This window comes from Ursus arctos, unplaced genomic scaffold (genome assembly GCF_023065955.2).
Source record: "Ursus arctos isolate Adak ecotype North America unplaced genomic scaffold, UrsArc2.0 scaffold_19, whole genome shotgun sequence".
NCBI lineage: Eukaryota > Metazoa > Chordata > Mammalia > Carnivora > Ursidae > Ursus > Ursus arctos.
This window is the reverse complement of record NW_026622863.1, coordinates 22,951,588-22,965,653: the sequence shown is the minus strand read 5'-3', so window position 1 is coordinate 22,965,653 and position 14,066 is coordinate 22,951,588. Positions and strand designations below refer to the sequence as shown.

The 14,066-nt window shown below is 49.7% G+C and overlaps 3 protein-coding genes across 6 annotated transcripts in view; 2 read left to right on the top strand and 1 right to left on the bottom strand.

Annotated features, from left to right (window-relative positions):
* The window catches only part of DUS2 (dihydrouridine synthase 2), a 46,390-nt gene extending 45,113 nt beyond the window's left edge, over positions 1-1,277 (bottom strand). For 2 of the 4 annotated variants that reach the window (XM_026495061.4, XM_044382460.3), the window contains exon 1: positions 1,168-1,271. The gene's annotated coding sequence lies outside the window, so the exon portion shown is untranslated. Of the gene's footprint in view, positions 1-1,167 lie in introns of all 4 variants that reach the window. The other 2 variants (XM_048223792.2, XM_026495059.3) reach the window with 2 other exon arrangements.
* Positions 1,081-3,149, top strand: DDX28 (DEAD-box helicase 28). Its single transcript, XM_026495058.4, has one exon. The coding sequence runs from the start codon at positions 1,316-1,318 to the stop codon at positions 2,936-2,938; it is 1,623 nt and encodes a 540-aa protein (XP_026350843.1). The 5' UTR covers positions 1,081-1,315; the 3' UTR covers positions 2,939-3,149.
* A 2,986-nt stretch (positions 3,150-6,135) lies between these two features.
* DPEP2NB (DPEP2 neighbor) lies at positions 6,136-7,638 on the top strand. The gene is made up of 2 exons (XM_026493688.1): positions 6,136-6,202; positions 7,334-7,638. Exons 1-2 carry the CDS (start codon positions 6,136-6,138, stop codon positions 7,636-7,638), a joined length of 372 nt encoding a protein of 123 aa, XP_026349473.1.
* The last annotated feature ends 6,428 nt before the right edge of the window (positions 7,639-14,066 follow it).

The window sequence follows — 14,066 nt, the reverse complement described above, 5'->3', positions numbered from 1 at the left end:
GGAGAGAAAAGAACCCTCCTGCACTGTTGGTGGAAATTAAAACTGGTACAGCCACTATGGAAAACAGTATGGAATCTTCTCAAAAAATCAAAAAATAGAATTGCCATATGATCTAGCAATTCCAGTATGGGGTACTTACGCAAAGAATACAAAAACACGAGTTCCAAAAATAAATGCACCCCTATGTTTATTGCAGCATTATTTACAATAGCTAAATTATGGAAGCAACCCAAGTGTCCCCTGATAGATGAATGGATGAAGAAAATGTGGTGTATATATACACACAATGGAATATTAGCTATTAAAAAAGAATGAAATCTTGCCATTTGCAACAACATGGATGGATTTAGATGGATAATGCTAAGTGAAATAAGTCAATCAGAGAAAGATAAGGGTTTTTTTGTGGGGGCTTTTTTTTTGTTTTTTTGTTTTGTTTTGTTTTGTTTTTTGCAACCTGAACATCTGAATTCAAGTGAAATATTCTATCTGACCAGGGCTATGTGAGGAAAGCCACATATCTGATTACTCAGTAGAGTAGAAGGACCCTCCTCACCACTATTTAAGCAATTTAGGTATCTTGACTGGGAACCCAGTGGAGGTGAATGTACTGCAAGAATAGTAGGCTCAGGACAAAAAGCTGGGAGGGGAGGCAAGAAAATGGAGAGTGAACCTCAGCTGAAAAAGGGGGAAAACCAAAGGGAAAGGTTTCCTTGAAATAAAGCCTGAAGATGTTACCTCCCACTTTACAGAGAGGCCATCGGTTTGCCCTCGGGGCTCTCAGCTCTTGGCCAAGGGAAGTGGGGGTGCCTAGATCTAAGACACTTGGCGCTTGTCTTCTCCCCCAGGCCTGGCCATACATTCAGACTCTCAATAAACTATTACCAGACCTTGCCCGGCGACCACATCTGGGAAACCACCACCGCATCCTCGGAATTTACAGGAGACCAGCACGCGACAAGCTATCAAAGAAGCGGTGAGAGCGACAAAGCAGAATGGCAAGGACCGGACACCCAATCGCCAGAAGCCCTCTGCCCCCCCAACCCCGTCCATAAGGCCAGGCCCCCGTCGCCGCGTAACGCCGGACCCCGGAGCCTGCCTCCATCGAGCCCGTTTCCCCAAGGTTGGTCCCGGTCTGGGTGACGCCAACCCCTGTTCGGACCTACAGACCTCGCCGCAGTTGAACTTTACAGACTCTCCCTCCTTCCTCGGGGTTCGCCAAATCCACAAGCCTTACTGAGCCGCGCCAGACACCGTCCACGAGGCCTTGCGCGCCCGTGACGTCATTGCCGGGCGCCTCTCGCACGCCACGGGAACTATGGCTCTGGCGCGGCCGCTGCGGCCGCTGCGGCTCGCGGTTCGGTTGCTTTTGGCGCCTCGACGGGACCTAGCGGTCCGCGGTCCCGACGAGCCCCTGCCCGTGGTTCGCATCCCGCGGGCTCTACAGCGGCGGCAGGAACAGCGGCAGAGCGGGCGACGGAGTTCCCCGCGGCTGGTGCTGGCGCGACCTGGCCCGCTCTTGATCTCAGCGCGGCGGCCGGAGTTGAACCAGCCGGTGCGCCTCACGCTGGGCCGTTGGGAGCGTGCGCCACTAGCTTCGCGTGGTTGGAAGAGTCGGCGCTCCCGCAGGGACTACTTCTCTATAGAGCGCGCGCAACACGAGGCACCCGCGCTGCGGAACCCCGCATCCGAGAACTGCTTCGCCGCCCTGGGTCTGGAACCCCGCGTGCTGCATGCACTACAGGAGGCTGCTCCTGAAGTCGTTCGGCCTACAACCGTGCAGTCGAGTACCATCCCCCCGCTTCTTCGCGGCCGCCACATCCTTTGCGCCGCGGAAACCGGCAGTGGCAAGACTCTCGGATACCTACTACCTCTGCTTCAGCGGCTCTTGGGCCGGCCAAGCCTGGACTCGCACAGTATACCTGCTCCTCGAGGCCTGGTCCTTGTGCCTTCTCGAGAATTAGCCAAACAGGTGCGGGCCGTAGCCCAGCCCTTGGGCATCTCCTTGGGCCTCCAAGTGCTGGAGCTAGGGGGAGGCCATGGCATGAGTAGCATCCGGCAGCAACTGTGCAAACAACCTCCAGTAGATGTGCTAGTGGCCACTCCAGGAGCTCTGTGGAAGGCCCTGAAAGGTAAACTAATCAGCCTGAAGCAGCTCTCCTACTTGGTGTTGGATGAGGCAGACACACTATTGGATGAAAGCTTCCTGGAACTAGTGGACTACATCTTGGAGAAGAGCCATATAGCAGAAGACCCAGCTGACTTAAAAGACCCCTTCAATCCCAAAGCTCAGTTAGTGCTGGTGGGGGCCACATTTCCTGAAGGTGTAGGCCAACTGCTAAGTAAAGTTGCCAGCCCAGACTCTCTGACCACCATCACCAGTTCCAAGCTCCACTGCATCATGCCTCATGTTAAACAGACATTTATGAGGCTGAAGGGAGCAGAGAAGGTGACTGAGTTGGTGCAGATCCTCAAGCAGCATGACAGAGCATATAGGACTGGCCCCTCGGGAACTGTTCTGGTGTTCTGTAATAGCTCCAGCACTGTGAACTGGCTGGGATATATTCTGGATGACCACAAAATCCAACACCTAAGGCTGCAGGGACAAATGCCAGCCTCAATGAGGGCAGGCATCTTCCAGTGCTTCCAGGAGGGCTCCCGAGACATACTCCTCTGCACAGACATAGCCTCTCGGGGCCTGGACAGCACGCACGTAGAGTTAGTTGTCAATTATGATTTCCCCCTCACCCTGCAAGACTACATCCACAGAGCCGGTAGGGTGGGCCGTGTAGGGAGTGAGGTGCCTGGCACCGTCATCAGCTTTGTGACCCATCCCTGGGATGTAAGCCTGGTTCAGAAGATTGAGCTGGCAGCTCGCCGGAGGAGAAGTCTTCCAGGACTAGTGTCCTCAGTGAGAGAGTCTTTGCCCCAGCAAATCTGATGGTAGCCAGCTTAAAGGTGATGCCATTAACGGGAATCTTTCCTTTTGTCCTGGGTGGGTGAGCACACTTGTCAGTAGGATGCACTGGGCTGCCCAGTCACCTCCCTGAAGGCCTGGTGAGCTGCTGTCTGGCCAGCATTGGAGAGTGAGCATGGTTCTTTGTAGTCTTTCACATGACTCCTGAAAAATAAAGTAGATTTCTGGCTTTGTATTATGTCATAATTTCTAACAATAAATGAGATTTTTATGGGTCTCCTCTGATAACAGTTACCATTGGGGTAGAATTCATTGAATTGTGAGAAGAGTCACACTCCAACACATCTGGGACTGAGGCTCTTTCCATTGCTGTTTTATTATTTTTATTTTTTAAAGATTTTATTCATTTGAGAGAGAGCCAGCATGAGCAGAGGGAGGGGCAGAGGGAGAGAAAGCAGCAGACTCCCCACTGAGCAGGGAGCCTGACTCAGGGCTCGATCCCAGGACCCCGAGATCATGACCTGAGCCGAAGGCAGATGCCCAACCAACTGAGCCACCCAGGTACCCCATTCCATTGCTGTTTTAATTAGTACACATTTAGATTTTATTTTCTGCCTCCAAAACATCCATTAAGCACCCCAGAAAATGGAAAGGGGATGTGACTAGCAGATTTTCTTCACCAACAGTGCCCATGGCAAGCTTGGGCATTCTTAGTGAAATCTCTCTGGGAAGTACTGGCAGAAGAATAGAAGACAGACTGACACAGAAGTAATGCTTGGTGTGCATTTCCAGGCCTTCTTTCTCATCTCTTGTGGCAGGGAAAGAGAAAAGAGAATTAAACTTCTTATAAAACTGGCAAAATAAGCATGTAGCATCCTCTCACTATTTCCTAGGTTCCAGTTGTGCAACATTATAAAAGCCTAAAGTAATGTGCAGTTGAGAGTCAAATACAACACAAAACCACTTAAAAATACCTGCACACTGGAAAGGATAAGGTTGCAGAGAAAAGAAATGGGCCCAGGGCAATCTTTGCCAGGAGAGAATTTTGCACTAAATGTACAATCATAGCTCTCTTTTTCATATAAGGAAGCTTGAGGCTCCGAGGGATAAAAGAACTTGCTCAAAATCATACACATAAGTATGACAGAATGTGGTCTGCCTGCACCAAGGGTTGAGTTATTTACCAACTTTCAATATTGCCCACTTTGACTCTCAGAAGTAACCCAGTCTGGACAATAATTTGGTCATTCTGTCCATGGATCACTATGGCAGAACTATTAAAAATACAGATTCCAGGGGCACCTGGCTGGCTCAGTCAGTAGAGCATGTAACTCTTGATCTCTGGGTTGTGCGTTCAAGCCCCATGAGGGGTATAGAAATTACTTAAAAATAAAATCTTTTAAAAAAATTACAGATTCTGGAACTCACAATCATTTTTCTATGCTATTCTGCCTTCCCCAGAGACCCAGGCAGGTCCTGATAAGGCATCTGTAACCGTACCAGGTCAGAGTGGTGTTCCCAGACAATCTCTCTAGAGTCTCGGAGAATCTAACTAGTCTTCTGTTGGCCCACCTGCCAGAAAGAACCTCCTCCAGAGCTCTCCCCTTCACATTTTTCCTCCTAGCATTCCCCAAGGGCAGTCTGCTCTAATCAGGCCTGACTTCATGTGTCCTAACATGCACAACACTAATTCAAACAATTTAGGAATAGAAAAAAAGATGTGGTTGTCAACCAGATTGCCCAACCTCTGAAATACTAGTCCCATCATTCTACCTCCAGGGCACATCCCCTTTACAACTGCCCTAGGAAACAAGCGTCCCATCTTTGCATATTCAAGGTCAGTAACGGGGGGACCCCCTCCTAAGGAAGATTGTCTCTCATTGCTAGGAAGTTCTTCGCTGCACTATATCCAAGGCTGCCCCAAATATGGTTCCTTCCTGTGGGCCTGATCAGACTAAGGGCAAAGTTGTCTATTTCCTCCTCCTCTGAGTAGGACCCAATCAGCTTTAGTAACGCCTCTTCACAGTTTGACCATGTTTTCCACCCACACTTCCGCTGAGCCCACACTTCATCCTTTCATGGTGGTAGATTTGTTATTACAGTCTTTGCCTTTTGGGGGAGAGATGAAAGTAATGATTAAGTCGTTATTTTATATTCTGTCATTTTGTCATGAAATTGTTTTGAATTTTATCCTAAAGTGGGCCCACCATTCCCACTTTTTTTTTTTAAAGATTTTATTTGACAGAGAGAGACAGCCAGCTAGAGAGGGAACACAAGCAGGGGGGTAGGGAGAGGGAGAAGCAGGCTTTCCACTGAGCGGGGAGCCCGATGTGGGACTCGATCCCAGAACGCCAGGATCACGCCCAGAGCTGAAGGCAGACCCTTAACGACTGAGCCACCCAGGTGCCCCCCACCATTCCCACTTTGTGAAGCCATCCAGGACCCTCATTTTGCCTTGGAGCACCTTTAACATCTCTCCCAGTGTCACTTTGAAATGTGATGAGCTTGTCCTCACATTCCTATCAGGTATAAATCTAGAGCCCAACATGAAACTCTACCATTGAGCAGAACACCTCCCCACTACTTATGCAACCTTGCATAGGTTTTTTGAGTCCTCAGTTATAAAAATGGGAGGGTTTTGTGAATTTACATTTGGGGCACGACAAGTTCAAGAAGAGCTTATCTTTGCTTTTATTCTTCCCAGCTGGAGTGTCTTCCATCTCCTCTCCATGGGTCCAAATCTAATTTATCCTTCAGACCCACTGCCAAAGAGCCTTCTACACAAATCTCTGCCTCTCTGGCTGTTGAATACTTAGGGACAGTACCATACAACCTAGCTGTCTCTTAGGTTAATCTTGCCTCTCAAGCCAATTGCAGAATGTGGGTTTCCCTCGCCCTCTTTTGGTCCCTGGGGCTGTGCCAGCCCACAGGTATTTTCCACAGGGAGTGGCTACTTCACTAGGGCTTGCTGGGGAGAGAAGAGTGAGGGCCCAGGTGGGGTGCTTCTCTGCCTCCACCCTGCTCTCCTCCACAAAAGCCCGAGAGCCTGAAGCCTGCCCCTCAAGTCACAGATTCTTTATGTGACCTCACTGGGTAGTGATGACGTCACAGGCCTCCTCATAGTTTCCATGGCAGGGTAACTACGCAAACGTGGTGCTCTCAGGGAAACTTTCCTACCAGTTTTCTACCAGATACCAATCTGTTTGGTTGCCTGAGAGAGAATGTCTGACCGGATCTTCTATATTCATTCTAACTTGTCCTCTGTCCCCTGGGAGGGCAGCACAGCAGGTAGGCCTAGGCCAGGCGTCTGTACAAGAGTCACTGGTGTACACACAACTTCACCTGGCTGCCACACGTTCCTTTTGGGCTTGCCCACCACACCTCAGAACTTAACCAGCTGTAAGTAATACAAGTGGCCTGGGGCCCCCTCAGGGACTTACAGTGTTCCTGCTCACTGCCTAGGACAAGTGAAATGTCATCCCTGGACAACTATTCAGAAAGCTTCTAATCTTTATAAATGCAGCCTTCCCTTTTGGGCAACAAGCTACTTCCATTCTGACCCTTTCCTGATTGGCCTCTTAGCAAAGATCAAGCAAATTTTTGTTGGCAAGCGATAAATGGAGCAGTTTGAGGAAGAACTGTTGAGAGCTGCTCATGAGTCTCCCCTTCAAACCCGAGCACCTTTACCGTGCTGTCGGGTAGACATCCACATGGGTCCCCTGAAACACACCCCAGACTGAGCTGCTGCGTACTAGGCAAAGGTGGTGTAATATCTATGGGAAGAACAAAAGAGCCAAGGAGAGTGATGAGTGACAAGACTGGAGGGCTAAAGAAATGGCATCCTAGGAGGTTGGGTTGACATAAGCCTAGACTTGCTACCTAGAATCTGGCTCTGAAGCTCCTGGTCACTCTGCCTCCGTATTTGGCCTTTTTCTAATCTAGGTGAAAGTATCAGAGGGCTGGAGGTCAGTGTGGTTGAAAGAGGCAGTGTAAATGGGGCCCAAGAGGAGTTGCCAAGGTGGGAGGGGTTCTTAGCCCATTTATATTATTTTTCCCAACACCTGAAAGGTATTTCCATTAAAGCCTCAGAAGTGACAGACTTTAAGAAATGCTTTTTCTGCCGTGGAAGGGAGAAATGGAAAGGATCCTGGTTGAAATTGTTTTCAGGTTCTACTGTTTCCTCTGAGAATGGGGAACAGATTTCCAGGTCTCCTGCTGCTGCCCTAAGCTCCATAGAATCGCTTTTGCAGCCATATCCCTTCTCTAGGGGACTCATAGAGGTGATGGGCCAAGGCTGTGTTTTGGATACCAAGCAGATTAAAGGGCTACAGCCAGAAAGTGGGAGAGACATGAGAGGGGAGGTCCTGACAGGTCATGTACACAGCAGAAGTGACTGATGAGATCTGATTTTCTTTCCAGCAGCAGTGACTCCCACTTCTCCTCCTACACCTGGTCACTACCATGTCCTCTACCGAGGGTGTGGAGAAACCCAGATGGGCTGGCATGGGGAGACATACTGCCTGGTTGGTGGCTACCGGACCTATGGGGATGCTCCTGTGGCTACCCCAGCAAAGGTGGAAGCAGAGAAACCAATTCCCAGCCGGGCTCCCAAGAGACGTCGAGCTCTCACGGAGTCAGATAAAGACCTAGGTTGCTCCAGCCCCAAAATTCGGCGATTGCAGCATGGTGCCAGGAGGCTGACCCCACAGAAGCTTGCTGGCTGAGCCACTCTATAGGGAGGGCAAACATTTAACCGCCTAAGACAGTTAATGCCTCTTCCTGCAGTGACCCGCACTGCCCACCACTAGAGATTAGAACCTGAGCCATTCTGCCTGAGCCTTAGTCAGCCAGCAGCCTCCTTCCATACTAACTGGCCACAGGCAAGGAGCCTTAGAAACTGAGGCTTGAAACGAGAGGCTGCTTGGAACATCCCAGGGCTGAAACTGGCCTGGAAGAAAACCTGATGTTTCTCTGCTCAATACTCTAGAGTCCTTTCTTGGGAAGAAGAAAGAAAAGTCTGCATTCTTTGAGCCAAGGAGGATCCAGGAGCAGAGAGAGGATTCAGAGTGGTCTCAGCACGGGCCCATCTATCAGATGGACTCCTGCCCTGAGTCACTGCCAGCAGCCACCAACACAAACCAACAGGAGCTGGGCTTTTTGAAACTGAAAAAAGCAATTTGTGTCTACCCAGGGAGCCTCTTGTCTGGAGCGCCAGGAGGCATAATAAAGAGACCCAGGAAAACCTGCTCCCCAGAGCGGGAAGAACATGGAGAGAGTTGGGTAGCACCACCACTGAGGCTCACGTGCTCCTTTGTTCCCAGCCCTTTCTGGCCCCAGTGGGACTTCTTACTGTTCAATAAAATGATTTTGTCTAACATATATGACTTGAAATCCAGCTTGTCCAAGGCCAGACCCCAAAACTCCTTGTTCCCTTGAAGTACATTCCCACACGGGGAACCTGGTGCTCTGAGAACTTCTGCCTCCAAAAACGACCCTCGAGTGCAGCTTCTAATGTGTGGCTGTCACAATGACACCTGTACAAATCGGAGCAGGACCCGGGCAGGTTCTTTAAGAAATGCAAAGCCTGATAAGAACTTCCCTGTGTGTGTGTGTGTGTGTGTGTGTGTGTAAGAAGATGAGAGGCAGGACTGAGAAGACGTTCTGTCAATTCACCCACCCATCTATCCATTAACTCCACAAATATTTATTGAGCACCTGCTAGTTTTTTGGGGTATATTAGTAAACAAGACAACGGAAGCCCCTCTCCTCAAGGCACCCACAAACTAAAGGAAGAGATAAGTAAGGGATATAATTTCAAATAATTATAAGTGCAATAGGGAAAGGTCAAATAGAATAAAAGGATAGAGTGATGAGGGGGTGCTAGGTTCCACAAGGTAGTCAAGGAAGGCTTCTTTGAGGAGGCGACATCTCAGTGAAGATGTGAGGGAATCCTGTGAAGAGCTGGAGGGAGATAATTCCTGGAGGAGGAAATGGCAAGTGCAAAAATCCTGAGGCAGGAATGAGGCTGGCCCATTCTAGGACCAACAGAAGGCCCCGTGTGGCCAGAGAGAAAAAAGAAGAATGAAAAATGTGGTTGGAGAAGGAGGCATGGGCCAGACCATAGCAGGCCTTGTCAGCCATGGTGAGGAATGTGGATCTTAAGTGTGATGGGAAGTCATGAAAAGAAGTTGAGCATGGGTAGTGAAATGATCAGATATAGATGCTCAAAAGATGATTCCAACTACTGTGTGCCATGGGTGCTGGCTGTTACCAGTGGAATGTCTCTCTCAGCAATTAAGGGGACAGTTGGTCCTAGGGAGTGGGGGTGGGGGAATATCAGCAGAGAAGAAAGAGCACAGGGTGTGTGTGGGCCTCTGTGCCAGGTCCACGTGCCTTAGCATCCCAGATCAAAAATAGGCACCGTCAGCAGCTTGTAGCCCTGTGGACAGCACACTCACCCTGAAGGGCCATACCAGCAAGAGTGTTGCTCCTCTTCTGGCACCTTCAAGGCCAGGAAAGGTCCTGATAACTTAAGAAGTTTCCCTAACCTGGGTTAGAGGAAGAAGCACAGGCCCTGGGGCGTTCCCACTGTGAGTCTCAGTTAACCCACAAAAGAGAGCTAATGCCTCTTCCTGCAGCAACTCCCACTACCCACTACCCACTGCTGGAGATTAGAACCTCATGTTGCTCCCTGGTGTGACTGAGGAAGATTTGCGATCCTGGAGGAGCCAGGTAGGTTGGCAATTCCCAACCATGAGGCAAACCAACTCACCTGGGGCTCCTAGGAATACTAGAGATCCCCAGTGCCTACACCAGTCCTGCTGAATACATTTTCAGGGTGGGATCTGGAAACCTGCAGTTTTAAATTTTTCCCATAATCATGATTTTATAAGAAATACAAGTGGTAAAGGAACCTGTGAAATGACACCAGGGGATGCAATCAGCAAATTCCAAGACAGAAAACTCTAAAGGACAAAGGATATGATTTTTTCAACAAATAAATTGCAATGAAAGAAGAAGTAAGAGGAACCAATGGATTAAGAGATATAACAACCAAAAGCAATGCACGTGGCCTTATCTACATTATAATTAAAACAATGATTTAAAAATTACGCAATCAGGGAAATTTGAACATGATAGATAATTTATGATATTAAGGAAGTATTGTAACTCTTTTAGGTGCCATGATGGTCTGGTAGTTGTCTTTTAAAAAGAGCCATTAGCTTTTAGAGATGCAAACTTAAATATGGATGGAATAAATGTTTGATCTGCCTTAAAATATTCTGTAGAAGGTATAAATGAGTAAGGTATAAATGAAACAAGATGGGCCATCCGTAATTGTTGATGCTGGATGACTGATACATAAGGGTTCAATATACTCTTCTACTTGCTTATGTTTGAAATTACCCTAATAAGTTAAAAGAAATTTTTTTAAAAAGCTTCTCAAGTGCAGCCCGATGTTTGTCAGCCAGATTTGGAATCAGTCAGGACTCAGGGTGGGAGGCGCGGAGGGGGGTCAGCCTCATAGCACAAATTAGCGGCTGGGAGCCATGGCAGCCAGGCGGAGGAGGGCAGCCTTCCTGCATGAACACAGGAAGCATGCAGGGCTCTGAGGCAGGGTGTGCTGTGTACAGCATGTTGTTGCCGGTCTGACAGGCCTCAGAGATAAGCAGGCTAGGTTGAGCAAAGGGACAGCAAGTCTGAACTTGAGGCTAACTGAAAAAATCACATATGCCACATCACAGATGTTTGTTTGGTCAGAGCCGGTTCCCAGCACCTGACATCCACACAGCCCACTCTTCCGGATGCTTCTGTTAGCAGATGTGGTAGATAACTGGAAACCTGTCCAGCCCCTTCACAGCATACCCCAGCAAGGGGCCAGCTCCAGGGGGTGATCAGTAGGGAAAGTCTAGACAAACAGATGATGTAAGGGACTTGAAGCCTCTCCTGGTGAGCGAGGCAGCAGCTGGAAGTCAAGAAGTCCATGGAACCCCAATCTGACTTTGCCACAAAGGCATCACGGTGATCATTTGCCTGTGCAACTGCTGGCCTCCCTACCTTTCCTCCCCTTCAGCCAGGTTCAAGGAGGGTCCCGTCCTCGGGCCAGGAGGCTACTCTCTCTGCCACTGCCGGCTTCTCCAGATGGCTGCCTTAAGTCCCATGAAGCCACACTGAAGACAGGGCCAGTCCGGTCCAACTTTGGTGAACCTGGCAGTGGTGAACAGGAGGTGAGTGGCATGTGCAGAAGCAGACAGGACAGACCTTACCAAATGGCTGGTAGTCATTCTCCAAAGTTCTCTCCCTTCAGGGCCTGGAACACCCACAGGCAGGGGGCCCAAAAAGATAAAAACTCCGCATAGCTCTGACCTGGGGTCCCAGAGAGCCCTGGACATCAGGAAGCTAAGTACGTTCGTCCACCACAAACTCAGTCCCATTGTCCTCACAAGTTGTCCCCAAATTTATGAATTCCCCTGCCCAGTGATCTGGACGTGGATTCAGGGAGGTCTCCAGACAGAGGGGTACAGAGATCAAGAAAGCGCATCCGTTAGCTAGGGCAACTGCTTCGTACCTGGAGTGGTCCCAGATGGAGAACAGAATCGGAGAGCTCAAAGCAGAAGAAATCTAGGAGGAAGGGAATGTTGGTTTCAGATCGCAGCTCCACCTGCCAGCTTCACCGAGCTGAACCTCAATGTTCTCACCTAGAAGATGAGGCTGGTAAAAACCTACCTTGTGGGCTATTGTTAAGACTGAATGGACTAGAACACATGAGACCGGTAGCACAGCTCTGGACACACAATAACTTCGGCTGCTCTGACACATTGTCACCATTGTCGCATGCCCTTGCTCCATGAAGGAAGGAAAGGCAGCAATCTGCTAAGCTCCAAGTCCCCTTGCTCTTCAAGGAATGTTGGTTGAGCCTTGGCTGTGCACAAGTGTGGCCCTAGGGGCCAGAATATGCTGGTCATGGCCTCACTGAGTTCACTTGCCAGCTTTGGCAGGGCCAGCCACTGCAGACCGCTGTGAAGAGGATATGGACAAAGGCGAGGAGGAGGAGGAGGAGGAGGAGGAGGAGGAGGGAAAGGTTCCAGCAAACCTGAACCTGAGCAATAGGAGAGGCTCGTCCATGCTCCTGTTTTTAAAGAGAGTAAGTTACCGAAGGTTTGGATTTGTCAGAGTTCTCCATGATATGCCACCCTCTCTAGGCGACTGAATATCACAGTTCAGAAGGTGCCATCGGAATCCCAGGAACTCCCCGTAGGATCTTCCACAGTTGAACTCCTGTAGCCCCTGCCCCTCCAGCCTCCCCGCAGCTGACGGCACTACCTCAAGTACATGGGACAGCATGCAAACCAATCTCAGGACAAGAGTCCCAAGCCCTGTGGGCTTTACACCCAAATAACCAGAATATCTGGTCCCAGGAAGCAGCCCTGTCAGACACTTAGAGCCTGCCAGACCCCACTGGTGACTTTGTTTGCTCTGGGGACTCTGGGTACTGGATCATCCATACTGCCTGACATCAGGCAGCGTCTGGCTGCAAGAGACCCAAGATGGAGAGGAAGGCTGGCAAGGATGTGGAAGACAGGCAGAGGTGAGGGAGAAGGCCGGTGCAAGGGCACGACAGAGAGGCGATAGCGCGTCCTGCACTCCCCTAGCAAGGCGGGCGGGGGCTGCCTTTTGAAGAAGGAAAATGTGCGACCTGTTGACCACTTCCGGAAGGGTAGCCTCAGCTTGGTGATTAGAGGATGTGTGTCCATGGTGGCCAGACTGTCTTCTGACCAGAGAGCCTGTGGCGTCTTGGGAATTTGGCTCTGTCCGTCATCGTGGCAGCAGAACCAGAGCAACACCCAGAAAGAAGTAGGGGCAGCATGAGGCTCCAGGAGCGAGGAGGCCTGAATGAGGACGACCATCACCTGCGCAATGCTGGATACTGAGGAAGCCCCTGCCTCTGCCCCGACTCCCGCACTCTCAGCGTGTGAGGTGGCGGGTCACTCAGTCTGACAGTTTTCTTCCCTGCATATTCTTGTAATTCGCTGGAGATCAGTGGGGTTGGGTCAGCTCTGCCATGAAAGTAAGCTTGGTCCCAGGAGAAGCCTGTTTCTAGCGCTGCGTCCTCTGCAGGTCTTGATTTACGTAAACACTACATAGGTGAGGAATTAGAAGAGGAGGTGCTTACTCACATACCCCTCCCTGGTGTCAAGATTTCCTGCACTGGCCCTGCCTCAGCAGCCCCACCAGAGGGAGGCTAAGGGGATAGCACGGAACGAGGCTCTGTGGTGTAGGCAGCAAAGCAAGAAGGCAAGAGGGTTTATGCCATCTATGGGACTAGAAAGGCCAGCCAAATAAAGGAATTTGGTAGACAGACCTACACGCGTATGGTAATGGCTTTCTTCCTAAAAGCAAAAATCCTCTCCAGATTTCTTTCAGTTAGTAAAAATAGGTACTAATGTAGGTCTTTCGTAAAAGCAAGGTGGCATGATGCAAACTTCCCGAAAGCAGGGGTACTCACAGCTTTACACCATTCTGATTTACGAAAGGCTTCATGGGAAAGTTCTGACTTCAGCTGGTGGGGAAACCTGTATCCTACAAGCAACAGGAAGCCACAGAAGAACTTTAAGCAAGAGGATGACAGATTTTTCCCAAAGAGAGATAGGTCTGGCTGCTCAGTTGGGGAATGGACTGAAAATGGGGAGACCAGCAGGAGGTGAGAGATGAAAGTGACCCTTACTGGGGAGGAGGTAGTGGGAGTGGAGAAGAAATCCCTGGGAGGTTTTTGGAGGTTGAATCAGAATGATTTGGAGATGCTGTTAAAGGGGGAGAAGTGGGCGGAGGGTAGGAGGTGTCACAGATGACATGCAGGTCAGCTCTGGAGCCAGACCCTGGGCCTCTGCCCTGTTTCCTCTTGTGTCCACTGCCAGCACCTGGATAACTTCTGTCATAACCCCTCCCCCAAAACTGTCCAGGTCTGTCCACAGACCTGGAAGACCAGAGTCTTCTAAAGGACAAGGCTTTGCAGGCAGGCAGAAAGAGAGAAAGAGAGAAAGAGAAAGAGAAAGAGAAAGAGAAAGGAAAGGAAAGGAAAGGAAAGGAAAGGAAAGAAAAGAAAAGAAAAGAAAAGAAAAGAAAAGAAAAGAAAAGAAAAAAGAAAAGAAAA